This window comes from Polypterus senegalus, chromosome 7, assembly GCF_016835505.1.
Source record: "Polypterus senegalus isolate Bchr_013 chromosome 7, ASM1683550v1, whole genome shotgun sequence".
NCBI classification, from domain to species: Eukaryota; Metazoa; Chordata; class Cladistia; order Polypteriformes; family Polypteridae; genus Polypterus; species Polypterus senegalus.
In genome coordinates, this window is record NC_053160.1 from 10,462,263 (window position 1) to 10,475,852 (window position 13,590).

Genomic DNA, 13,590 nt, shown 5'->3' on the forward strand with positions numbered 1-13,590 from the left:
TTTGTTTAAAGTGTTTGCAAACCAAGTACACGTAATACACTATTTTTGAGCTCATTATTGAATTTTGCACATCATAATGTGATTGTTGTGACTGTCTATGATTAATCACAATTAAAAAAATTTAGCGCTGCCCAGCACTAATAGATATACTGTATATATATAATTATTTATTATTCTCTTCATTGTGTTTTAATTATTTTTTATAATTAAATACAGTGTGTATTCAAAATATCGCAGCCTGAAATGAAGACACACACAAATATTTTTCCATCTGTATTTACTCAATTCAACTTACAACCAGCCAAGTGAAATATATGAAAGCAACAGTTCAGAAAAAAAATAAGATACCAGAATCACTGAGATGATTTTGAGTTCAAGAATGACACCCCGCCTAAAATATACTTGTAAACTCAATCAGATGTACTAGATGTAGATGTAAGCTAATTGGCTTCCACCTGTGATCAACTAGTCATTCTGATTAGTTCCGCTATTCCTGGAGCATTCCAGTGTTTTGAAGTGCAACTGAAAGCAAACAATCAACTACGAGTGAGTGGCAAGGCACTGTCAAAAAATCTCAGGGATAAAGTTGTGGACAGGCACAAGTTCAGGGGATAGATACAAAAAAAATCTCAAAAGACTTTATTAGTCCCTAGGAGCACACAGTAAAGTCCATAATCAAGAAGTGAAGCTTTTTAGAACTCTGGGGAAGCTATGTGAGGATGCTTTTTATTGACTGTAGCTCAGCTTTTAATACTATTAATCCAGATATTCTAGTCAGTAAAATACCTGTTTTTGGAGTTCTGTGTGACATGATGTCAGATTTGGCTTTTTTTCTGTTTTTTTGTGTTGTTCCAATGCACATAAAGAAAATAAACATGTTTATACCAAAACATTTGTAATTGCAACAATTTTCTTTGTGAAATGGTGCATTTTCTGGGAAAATTCCAGGGGTGCCGATAATTTCGGCCATGACTGTAGAAGTAAAAATACTGTTAAGTTCTTGAGGGAGACCTGCTCCCTTCTGCCAGAGAATTGTCACTGGGATGAAGGTTCACTTTCCAGCATGACAATGACCTGAAGCACACAGAAAAGTTGACCACACAGTGACTAACGGAGAAAAAGGTGAATGTCCTTATGTGGCCTGGTCAGAGCCCAGGCTTAAACCCTATTGAGAATCTGTTGCATGACTTGAAGATTGCAGTCCACTGTCCAATCTGACTAAACTTGAACGGTTCTATGAAGATGAGTGGGCAAATATTACACAATCTAGATGTGCAAATTTGGATTGAGAAAAATCCCAACATTCTCATAGGTCCAATCAAAGCAAAACGTGGTTCCACAAAGTGCTGACATTTGGGGGGGTGATCCTTTAACCATCCATCCATCCATCCATTTCCTAACCCGCTGAATCCGAATATAGGGTCACGGGGGTCTGCTGGAGCCAAACCCAGCCAACACAGGGCACAAGGCAGGAACCAATCCTGGGCAGGGTGCCAACCCACCGCAGGATCCTTTAACCATCTTAGTAATTTTGTTTTTTAATTTTTTTATTTTATTTCTGAACTTTTGCTATTTTATATTTCACTTGGCTGTTAAATAAATACAGCTGGAGAAATGCGTTTTTGTGTGTGCCTTCATGTAAAGCTAGAAAGCAATGAAATGTGAACATTTTGAAGGGAGGGTTCTTTTCTATACACACTGTAGTATAATTAAAAAGAAATCTAACACTTATTCTGGAGCTCTAATTTCACAATTGTAAATCATAAGCAGTTGAAACTGAAATTAGATGATATTAATATTTTTTTTATATATTTTTGTATGCAGAGGAGATCGATATGATGCTTTGCGTGCTTGTGTTGGGGAGATCATGTGCCAGAAACTCCACAGGCTAAAAGTATTTTTAGTAAGTAACCAGAAATAATTTGAGCTTGCTTTTTTGTAAGTAGTATTCATTCTTCTGTGTCCATGTTTAGAGATTTTTTTTTTTTAATTATTATCTTAAAATTGGTAAAACTAAGAGTATGTTTTGTTAGTTAGCTTCACATGATTCATGCACTTTTCTCCTGGTTTAATATTTAAATAAGCTAATCGCTGGTCTTTTCCTCTTTTTCCATTATACATTAAGCAATGACTTTGGAGATCAGAATTTTTTATGAACAGAAACACCTTTGATCTTTAAGGATGATTACTTTTTTTAAATAAATGTTTAAAAAAACTATTCAATGCATATTCATTTGTATTTTTTATTTTCTTTTAGATTTTTTAAGCTTTATTATTTGCTGTAATGTTTCTGTGCTAATTTTTCTGTAAAATGTATTTTTTCTTTTTTTGTATCCACGTGAGAAATCTCTCTTCCAGCAACAAATAGCAAGGATGTTCAGAAAACAAACGTCTGCACATGCTGCTTAATAACTTAGCTTTGAAAACAATTTGGCACATTAATTTCAAATTATTTATTATGTTAATAATGAATGCATTTTTGTGTTTGGTTCCATAGGTAGGATGTGGAGCAATTGGTTGTGAAATGCTGAAGAATTTTGCCCTCCTTGGGGTTAGTCTTTCTGGAAAATCAGGAGAGGTAACTTGATGTTTTTTTTTTTTTTACCTGGTTAAGAAACTGCCAAATTTGTGAATTGTCAAAGTATGTTAAACCAAATGGAGCCCCCATATCATTGTAAGTGTACCAATACGTGTACAGTGTTAGGGGAAACTAAAATAATGCACTAAATCTGTTGGAGGAAAAATGCCTACTTAAATTTCAGGATGAATTTATTCATGTCTTAATTTCCAAATCAAAATAATCAGGAATATCTGAAACTGCCTACTTGAACATTATTAAAATGTCAGTGCTTTCACAAAAGTGATATGATAATCAATGTTAAAAGTCAATAAAATTAGACTGTTATGTCTGTTATGTCTTTCAGGTCATTGATTAGGGTAAAGGGCAAAACAAAAAGAAATGGCTTATATTGTCATTTTATATCTTACTAGCTGTCTCCCGCGGCTCCACCCATGTAGTAGTGAAACAGGACAAACTTTAAACACCAATAAATAAAATAAAAAAAACGTCATTTTTGCCAAGCGGAAGGTAGGTACGCTCGAACATCAAACGTGTATCTGATCGTGTTCAGCTCTGGCGGAAGAGCGTCCCCCATGTGGGAAAACGGCCGTGATATCTCTGGCAATCAGCAGCTACCCTCTAAAAGCACATGTAGCTCTGATCTCTCGCTCAAAAATTTCAAACGTTACTCCTTAAAAATCTGTAGATGGTAATGTCTGCTGAACAAACGGGTATTGTTAGCTAAGTGGAGTCAAGGTGCGCTCCAACACGTGACGTGAGGTAGAGTGACTCGAACGGAGGCTGGCGTGTGAGTGAGGAGCGCCCTGCCCAGCTCCCTACTCCTGAGGTCCTGCCTCCCCCTTCCCTCGACCCGCTGCGTGTCTCTCGGATTCACGTGAATAAATCGGTGCCGCAAGCGAACTATGATACTTAGCGCCATGAGAGAAGTCACAAAATCAACTGGAATGTTCAGGCAAATGATAGAAAAAAACCTGATCTAAATCTGTTAAGTAGTTCTCTTGTGAAAAGCAGACAGACAGACATTAGATTTTATATAGAGACTAGCTGTCTACCCGTGGCTATGCTCGCATAGTAAGTGAAACAGGACAAACTTTAAAAATCAATAAACAAACAGGTATCGCTAGCTAAGCGGAGGGAAGGTACGCTCCAACACATGACGAGAGGTAGAGCGACTCGAATGGAGGCTGGCGTGTGAGTGAGGTGGGCCCCTCCCCTGGACCTGCAGCCACTCTTTCGGATTTGCCTAAATCGGTAATTCAAGCGAACTATGATACTTATAGCACGATGAGAGAAGTTACAAAATCAACCGGATTGTTGAAGCAAATTATAGAAAGAAAAAAACCTGATCTAAATCCATCAAAATATAATCCACATATATATATATATATATATATATATATATATATATATATATATACACACTTTAGATATGATATTATTATTATAGTTGTTCTCCAAGTGTGTCTTTCCAACAAATGTGTTTTATTAAACTAGATAGTGCATGATGAATCCACACAGGTGTAAATGGTAATAGGTTAGATGGTTAGCAGCTGGCTCCTTTGTCAATCTTAATCCCAGTAAGGACCCATTAAAAACAGTGAATGCAGCTGTTTAAGACTGAAATAAGCAGTTAAGGGTAAGGAACCTTAACAAGCAAGGCCACCAAAATGGAGTATAAAAATGCCACTTGAGCAATAAGTGCTTCATCAACAGTAATTGGCTTCTCATTAAATCCGGGTTGGAACAAAATCATGTAGCCACTGTGGCCCTCCAAGACCAACACTGCTTACCCCCGATTTAGGTGAATGCTGCACATTGGTGATCTCTGTGTAAAGTGCTTTGAGTAGTGAGAAAATGTGCTATATAAACGTAAAGGATTATTATTTTTATTACTATGGGATTTCACCCCCTGCTCGCTTCACTTGCCAACCCCCCTGTCTGCGCTACACTCCGGCCATTTTGTGTCTCTGCGCTCGCGTATGTATTTTTTCTACTTTTGCAATTTTTACTATCAGTTTTTTGAGACTTTTGAATTTTAGTACTTTCATAATCTCTAACCTGCTCTTCATGTGTATCTCGCCAACATTTTTGAATTCTTTGCGACGTTCTACTTTGTCTTCTACTCTTTTATTTTCAAGCCCAATTGGAGCTGAAAGCACAGGAATTGTGTCTGACCATAGCATTCACATGAATGAGAAGTGAGTGGACCGTGGGCGCACCAGCCACTTCGCATCTCTGCCACTCGCGTATGTGGATTTCACTTTCACCAAACACCAAATCTTTTAATTCTTGCAGAGATGCCTCTTCATTGGGAAGAAACACTACTTTTTCCTGATGGCAACACGAATTAGACGATCCACAAGTCTCTGACTTAAAGTTTAAAGCCGAACAGTATCTAAATACTTCTGTCATATCACCTATGCCCATATATATGATCTCTTTTCGCTGTTCCGTTATTTCGCCGAGTAATAATTTCCGTTTGTTAGTGCTAATGCGATCTTTACTATCATTTTTGTGAGGCTTTCAAATTTTAGTACTTTCATTAACAACATTCTTCTTTGCCTTCTACTCTTTCTCTTTTCTTCTTCTACTGTTTGTCTTTTATTTCCGTCCCCGCTTGGACCTGTTAGGTTTTCACTTCATCTCTTGGCACAAAGTGTCATCTCACAGGACATGAAATTACCATTTTGAAAAAGTCTCGTCTCCTTCCAAGATTTTTTTATATAATAGAGAGAAATAACCCGCGTTTAAAAAGGGTTAACTTCCTGTTTAATATTGAAATCTTGATTCCTTTTCATAGTAGTTTTACTGTGCTGTGTAAACCAGTTAGACATTAAGAAACGCTGTTTTTCTTCTTTCAGATAATAATAACTGACCCAGATTTAATAGAAAAATCTAATTTGAACAGACAGTTTCTGTTTAGACCTCATCACATACAGGTAATGTGTAATTTAACCAGTTAATTTGTATTTTTATTTCCTTTTTTTGCTTCAGTTTTGTTTTTTAAGCAATGATGCTTTCTGTTATATTATACTGTAAATGTTAACTTGTACTAGTTATATTATTTACATCTTGACTATATCTGTATGTTTAATTATACTTAATGGTTCTTACATTTTTATTCATCTAAATTGTTTACATTGTTTTATTTTTAAACTATATTTATATGATCGTGTTCCACTTATACATTTCTCTATTGTATTTAAATATATACTCAGCAAAAAAAGAAACGTCCTCTGACTTTCAACTGTTTTTACTTTCAGTAAACTTAATGTGTAAATATTTGTATGAACACTAAAAGAGTCAACACCATAAGACATAAACTAAAAATGTTTCACAATGTGTCCCTGAATGAAGGGAGGCTCAAAATCAAAAGTACCAGTCAGTATCTGGTGTGGCCACCAGCTGCTTGAAGTACTGCAGTGCATCTCCTCCTCATGGACTGGACCAGATTTGTCAGTTCTTGCTGTGAGATGTTACCCCACTCTTCCACCAAGGCACCTGCAAGTTCCTGGACATTTCTGGGGGGAATGGCCCTAGCCCTCACCCTGCAATCCAACAGGTCCCAGACGTGCTCAATTCCTTCGACGATAAACACGAATCCGTCCATCACCCCTGGTGAGACAAAACCGTGACTCATCAGTGAAGAGCACTTTTTGCCACTCCTGTCTGGTCCAGTGAAGGTGGGTTTGTGCCCATAGGTGGCGTTGTTGCTGGTGATGTCTGGTAAGGACCTGCCTTACAACAGGCCTACAAGCCCTCAGTCCAGCCTCTCTCAGCCTATTGCGGACAGTCTGAGCACTGATGGAGGGATTGTGTGTTCCTGGTGTGACTCGGGCAGTTGTTGTGGCCATCCTGTACCTGTCACGCAGGTGTGATATTGGGATGTGCCGATCCTGTGCAGGTGTTGTTCTTGGGATTAATAAAGTATCTATCTATCTACACGTGGTCTTCCACTGCGAGGATGATCAGCTGTCCTTCCTGTCTCCCTGTAGCTCTGTCTTAGGCGTCTCACAGTGCGGACATGGCAATTTATTGCCCTAGCCACATCAGCAGTCCTCATGCCTCCCTGTAGCATGCCTAATGCACGTTCACGCAGATGAGCAGGGACCCTGGGCATCTTTCACAGTCGGTAGACAAGTCTCTTTAGTGTCCTGCGTTTTTAGAACTGTGACCTTAAATGCCTACTTTCTGTAAGCTGTTAAGGTCTTAACGACCATTCCACAGGTGCATGTTAATTAATTGATTAGGGTTAATTGAACATGCATGGAAAACATTGTTTAAACCCTTTACAATGAAGATCTGTAAAGTTATTTGGATTTTTAAAACATTATTGTTGAAATACACAGTCCTGGAAAAGGGACATTTCTTTTTTTGCTGAGTATATATAGTCATACTTTGGTTACGTTTTATCTTTACACATTTGGGAAAGTGTTGTGTGACTTTTCGCTATGCCTGTCAGCCCCCCCTGTTCATACTGTATGTGTCAGAGAGTGTCTTTGTGTGTTCACACGAAAACAAAAAGTAAAGTCGTATATTGTCTTCTTTTGCAGAAACCAAAAAGTACTACAGCTGCGGCAGCAACACTGGAAATCAACCCCCAGGTTAAAATCAATGCTCGTCTTAATAAAGTGTGTCCAGCTACTGAAAATATTTATTCTGATGAGTTCTATTCAAAACTGGATGTTGTCGTAACAGCCCTGGATAATGTGGAAGCCAGGAGATATATAGACAGGTAGACAGCAAACTTATGCCTAGCATTGTGAAAAGTGTTTTTTTTTTCTTATTAAGATTATTAATTTGTAGAAAAGGCCCCTTATAAGAGCTGTATAAAAAGGTGCAGTGAGTAATAATAAGAAAAATGTTACAAAAGAAAAGACCATTCAGCCCTTCAGACCTTTTGGCTAGGTATTAAATAAGATGGACAAAATGTTAAGTGGCTGATTTATAAAATTAAGTATTTGAATTACATATTTTGTTAGATTGTCTCATATATACGCTTAACCATATTCTTGAATATCAGACCAAACAGAAATAACATTATACTGCTTTGGAATAATGTTCATTGCCGAGACGTGAGATATACATATGCAGATGCATCATGGGTTTCTGTTTTCACTTGTCCCTATTTATTTGTATCAATCCCTTATTTTAGAAAACACTTTTAAATTTTTCTATTTTTACTGATAGGGTTGAACCTTTTGGTTATTGCCTATCTTAGAGTTTGTGGATAATATCAGTATCTAAATAATCTGCGATTTCATTCATGTCATCCTTTGTTTCAAACAAATTCAATTGACATGAATCAAGTCTTTATGTTAAAGCATGATTATTGGAATCACTGTGAATTGAATCAATTCTAAAGACACATTTCATATTAAAAATTGTTTTTTTTTTCTTCTGTAGAAAGCAGTAGTCTCAGAACTTTCACAACATCAAGTTTATTGCCACAGGTTTTGAACGTAACCGAACTATGCAGAACTCTCATTAATCGAGTAACACCCTGAGGACACAAATGGGATATAATTACATCCAAGCGCGTGTACACACAGAAGCTGCTTCACATCTATTTTTGGTAACCATCCCACATGTTACAGTTAACTCACACGTTTTAATATCCATAATATTGCATTATCATTTAACTGACCCTATCTTATCATAAACTAAGAGTGTCAAAGTTAAGTGTGCATTGTTTTGTTTTATTTTTTTTTCATCTAATGAACTAAATATTTTGACTCTTCTTTCACACTAAACATGTATGGCCTGCTGTAATAATTTGTTAGACAAGCTCTTACTAATATGTCGGAATATATTTTTCAATCGCAAAATATGAAAACATACAGGAGTATAAAGATATCTACAATGCTTTATCTAATGTTTAGGGTTTTATTCAAACTTGCCCAAAGTCATTTTTTGTTTTTGAGCGACTCATTAGATTTGTTTTATGTAAACTTTGTTGTAGCACTTTTTAGTTATGAGATGTATGAAAGGAGATTTCAGTGCATCTCTGAAAGATCAAATATTTGCCCCGTCCATGTCACATTGCATGACTTTTCCCAGTGATTTTCAGTTACATAATCTTAGCAAATCACAGGTAATCACCGCACCCTCCACTAACTACAGTTGTGTAGTTTGACATACTCAGCAACTCGCCCTGACAAAATCAAACCTGTCATAAGTTGTAGGGGTGGGTTTGTGTTGTATGTGTTAGTGGCAATGTGGGAAAAGCAGATATTGTATACCATGCCTAGGAAATCTATAAAATGTGTGACATTTTTAGGAAAAGCAGGAGATGTCTGTGTTACTTTAATACGCTATATGCTTTCCCTAGGCGTTGTATATAATACCTAGCTATTATATAGAATGACAAATACTATTTGCTTTTTGGCATTGCATAGAGTGCCTAGAAAATGTTTGAAATTTTAATTGTTTCATACTTTGACGTCCCATTTTCAGCATTCTACAATTTCCTAGGCATTCAACACAATGCCTAATTTCACGCATTGATGGTAACATACAGTCTCACCCGAAAGCATAATGCATATAATGTAGCTGCATGGATTAAGGAACATGGGTGTTTTGTACCTGACAATAGAAACTCGTCTTTCTGCTGTCATGTTTTATATGTCATGACAGAATGAGAAATAATTTGGACGTGATAGTCAGTAGACTTAGGAACCAAGCTTCCCAAACTATTCTATAAGATTTCAGTAATCATTTACTGCTCTGATGCTCATCTTTCTGATCATGAAATAGGTCATTACGATAGCAATTGACAAGAAAAATACATAATTAATTGCAGAATTACGGTATTTGGAGTGCCTCTTTCTCTTGCACGATGTGGCTCAAAAACTAATCAGCGCATTGTCATCTCATAACAGGCTTAAATTTCGAGTTTGATATTTTTCCGTCCAACCGTTTTAGCTGTAGACCGTTCTGCAGGAAACCGTGACACACACCCATCATCGAGATATCGATGTTTTCAGTATTACGGGATCCTAAAACGTCAAGATCCATCGAAAACCAGAAATCGAAATCTTGGATGAATCCAAAGTTTTTGCTCCTTCCCCCATAAATGGTGGGGGAGGACGCAAAGCAACAACAACATTTATTTATATAGCACATTTTCATACAAACAGTAGCTCAAAGTGCTTTACATAATAAAGAATAGAAAAATAAAAGACACAATAAGAAAACAAAATAAATCAACATTAATTAACATCGAATAAGAGTAAGGTTCTTTGGCCAGGGGGGACAGAAAAAACAAAAAAACTCCAGACGGCTGGAGAAAAAATAAAATCTGTAGGGATTCCAGACCATGAGACCGCCCAGTCCCCTCTGGGCATTCTACCTAACATAAATGAAACAGTCCTCTTTGGATTTAGGGTTCTCACGGAAGGGCTTGATGAAGATGGTCATGTAGAGTTCTGCCTTTGATCCATCCATCATTGTTGGAGCATCATGAAGCTTTGAGTAGGTGGAGGTGGCGCAGGCCACCACCACAAAGAAACAGAAAAGAGAGTAGGGGTCAGTACGGATTTTAGAGCCACCATGAATAGTTATTATGATGAATTGAACATATAGAGTATCAGGATTAAGTTAAATTGAAGTTATAGAAAGGCCATGTTAAAGTAATATGTTTTCAGCAGTGTTTTAAACTGCTCTACTGTATCAGCCTGGCGAATTCCTATTGGCAGGCTATTTCAGATTTTAGGTGCATAGCAGCAGAAGGCCGCCTCACCACTTCTTTTAAGTTTTGTTCTTGGAATTCTAAGGAGACCCTCATTTGAGGATCTGAGGTTACGATTTGGAATATAAGGTGTCAGACATTCCGATATATACGATGGGGCGAGATTATTTAAGGCTTTATAAACCATAAGCAGAATTTTAAAGTCAATCCTGAATGACACAGGTAACCAGTGTAGTGACAATAAAACTGGAGAAATGTGTTCAGATTTTCTTTTCCTAGTTAGGATTCTAGCAGCTGCATGTAATGTGACATCAGCTTAATCCATATTATTTTCAAGATACACAATGTAAAATATTTCTTCCCACAGTCCAAAGACATGCAGGTTAGGAGCATTGGCGATCCTAAATTGTCCCTAGTGTGTGCTTGGTGTGTGGGTGTGTGTGTATGTGTCTGCTCTGCAGTGGGCTGGCGCCCTGCCCGGGGATTTGTTCCTGCCTTGTGCCCTGTGCTGGCTGGGATTGGCTTCAGCAGACCTGACCCCCATGAGCCTGTGTTAGGATATAGCGGGTTGGACAATGACTGACTGACAATGTAAAGTAACTAATGTGTATTTCATTTTTATTTGTTTTCATTTGCAGTCGCAGTGTATCTAACCAGCGCCCTCTCCTTGACTCAGGAACTATGGGAACTAAAGGGCACACAGAGGTCATTGTGCCAAATTTAACAGAATCTTACAATAGCCATGTAAGTAAATAATAGCAGGGAGGAGGTCTGAGTAAGATTTTTATATTTTGATTAGTTGTACATTGTGCTCAATTTCTCTAATACACGGAAATAGATCACAGCTGGGTGTGACGGACACTCAGTCACACCTACAAATCTGAAGTCATGGATCTCTCTTGGAAAAAGAGTGGCTTGTTCCCTGTAGGCCAAGCAAGGAGCAGCTGCAATAAAATGGAGAAGTTCAGGTACCTTTGAATTGTATTCAAAAGAGAGGTTAGATGGGATGGTGAGATTAACACCATTCCTGCAGTTTGTTGGTCAGTTTTACAAATATTTTGCCAGGGATTGGTGGTGAAATTCGAGCTATTTCAGTGGACTGAGCATTTGGGTTTACCAGTCAGTCTGCCTCCTCACCTAAGGCCATGAGCTGTGAGTAGTAACTTAAAAAAATGAGTTCATAGGCCTGGGATGATTTAAGTGTCCGGTGGGTGCACAGTAGCATAACGTCAGAAATGAACCCATCCTCAACTAATGCACTGCACCCTCAGAGAATGGCATATCCACAAGGAATATATCTTCCTCATTTTGCTCTTTTCTCTTCTCAGTAATAGACCCAGTTGAGGTTTGTGTTTCTTCATCCTTTCTGAGCCTTCTAATAGTTTGCCAGAATCTCTTTGAGGCCTCTTGAAAGGCATTCTGTATGTTGTTACCAAACTCTTCCAAACAAACATCAAATCTGCTGCCCTTCTTTCCCTTTTGGTTCCATTTAGTCAAATCCAGATGGTAGGCTTTGTGCTTTAAATTAACCAATTCCCCTGTCAGTGATGTCCACCAAAAGGTCCAGGAGTTGTCACCATTATAAGTGTTATATTTTCTCTTGGTAGCATCCCTTTATTGCTTGCCTGTACAACTGAGGTCTTGAACACATTTTTTTATTTCAGATGTCATGTTCCTAACCTTTCCAGATGTGCAAGAAAAGCTGTTTCAGGGGTGTTTCCCATTAAACTTCATTACCTGCTGGCATCTTCCTGGATCATCCAGCAGATTTTTTTTTTTTGTCCATTTGCATCCTTAAAAGTCACATGTTCCTCAGTGATCGTTAAGAGTGTTCCTGGTAGAGTCACCTTTGGCAAATAACTGAAATACAATGTATAGTCAAAACTTAAGCTTCCATGACTGCTCTTAAAAATGTTTTTAAACTGGCCTGGAACATTGATACTGGGACCCAAAGTCAAGAGGTGATGTTTGCAAGTAAGTGACTGGATGCTAGCTGCTAAATGCAGCCCAGTTGAGCTCAGTCCAAAGAACCTGCATGGCTGCCATTTGGGCTTACAATACAGAAGGCAATGGATGGAAATTGACTTTGATGATAGATTGGATTGATCTGGACATAGTAGAGCTTGCTATGGATGTTTAGGTAGCTGTCAAATATAGTAATGCCAAACTTGTTCTAATACAATTTGTGAGAAGTTAAGCAAAATGACACCTTTTATTGGCTAACTAGAAAGATTAAAATATGCAAGCTTTCGAGGCAACTCAGGCCCCTTAACTTCTCACTACATCCATAATGGTTAACACGGGACAACACCCTAGTACTATTAATACAATTTAAAGTTATACATTGTTGCCACCAGGGGGTGCTCCAGCTTCCCAAACAACCAACACTGGCACAAGTCCAACAACACACAAAGTGTTGTTCTTCTGCTGGGGAAACCTTTTCCCTTTGTTACAAAGTAGAGTACAGTAAGTGCAATGAAATAAAACAGCACTTTGTCTTCTTTCTCTCTCTCTTCTTCCATCTCCACTCCTCCTGCCAACTCTGGCTCCTTGAATGATAGCAGGCAGCTCCTTTTATGCTGCACCTGGGAGTACGGGTGGATCGTTACCAAAGTCTGGTAGCATTCCCAGGTGTGGTGAAAACCACACAAAGTAGTGGTCTGCAGCTCTCCATACGCCCCCAGGCATACAGACCCCAATAGGGCTGAACTTCTAATATCTTAAGTCCGTGGCACTGTAGCAAGTCAGTGGGGCTACCCTCTGCTGTTCCAGGGAGGTAATACCCCGTGCAAGTTCTCTTCCCCTGTTCCTTCCATCACAAAGGCGGCAAAACTTGGTAAAAGCCCCGGCTGTCCATCACAACATGTAGTACATATTTGTTTATTTTATTTTGTTTGATATTTTTCAGAGAGACCCTCCAGAAGAAGAAATACCATTTTGTACTCTGAAATCTTTTCCAGCAGTTATTGAGCACACCATACAGTGGGCAAGAGATAAGGTAATGTAGAAAATAAAAACAGAAAATCTAATTCAGGATGAGCAGTATATAATCCATGAGACTGACTCAGTTATGTTCTCTTTTAGTTTGAAAGTTTATTCACTCACAAACCTTCTATCTACAACAAATTTTGGCAGATGCACTCTTCTGTAGAACAGGTTCTACAGGTAAAGTATTTGTGTGTGTGTGTGTGTGTGTGTGTGTGTATGCTGTGAAATTTCAAGCTCTGTGTGTAATAAATAAATAAATTGGAATCCAGACCACATTTTATTCCATGATCATGAAAACATAAGACATTTGACAAACAAGAGGAGGCGGAAG

The 13,590-nt window shown here is 38.1% G+C and overlaps 1 protein-coding gene across 1 annotated transcript in view; it reads left to right on the forward strand.

The window, feature by feature from the left end:
• Positions 1-13,590, forward strand: part of uba6 (ubiquitin like modifier activating enzyme 6) — a 123,280-nt gene that overhangs the window by 67,474 nt on the left and 42,216 nt on the right. Inside the window, exons 16-22 of the mRNA XM_039758221.1 lie at positions 1,825-1,903; positions 2,498-2,578; positions 5,443-5,520; positions 7,135-7,316; positions 10,910-11,015; positions 13,180-13,269; positions 13,356-13,436. Of these exons, the coding sequence (XP_039614155.1) occupies positions 1,825-1,903; positions 2,498-2,578; positions 5,443-5,520; positions 7,135-7,316; positions 10,910-11,015; positions 13,180-13,269; positions 13,356-13,436 (697 nt within the window). The remainder of the gene's footprint in view (positions 1-1,824; positions 1,904-2,497; positions 2,579-5,442; positions 5,521-7,134; positions 7,317-10,909; positions 11,016-13,179; positions 13,270-13,355; positions 13,437-13,590) is intronic.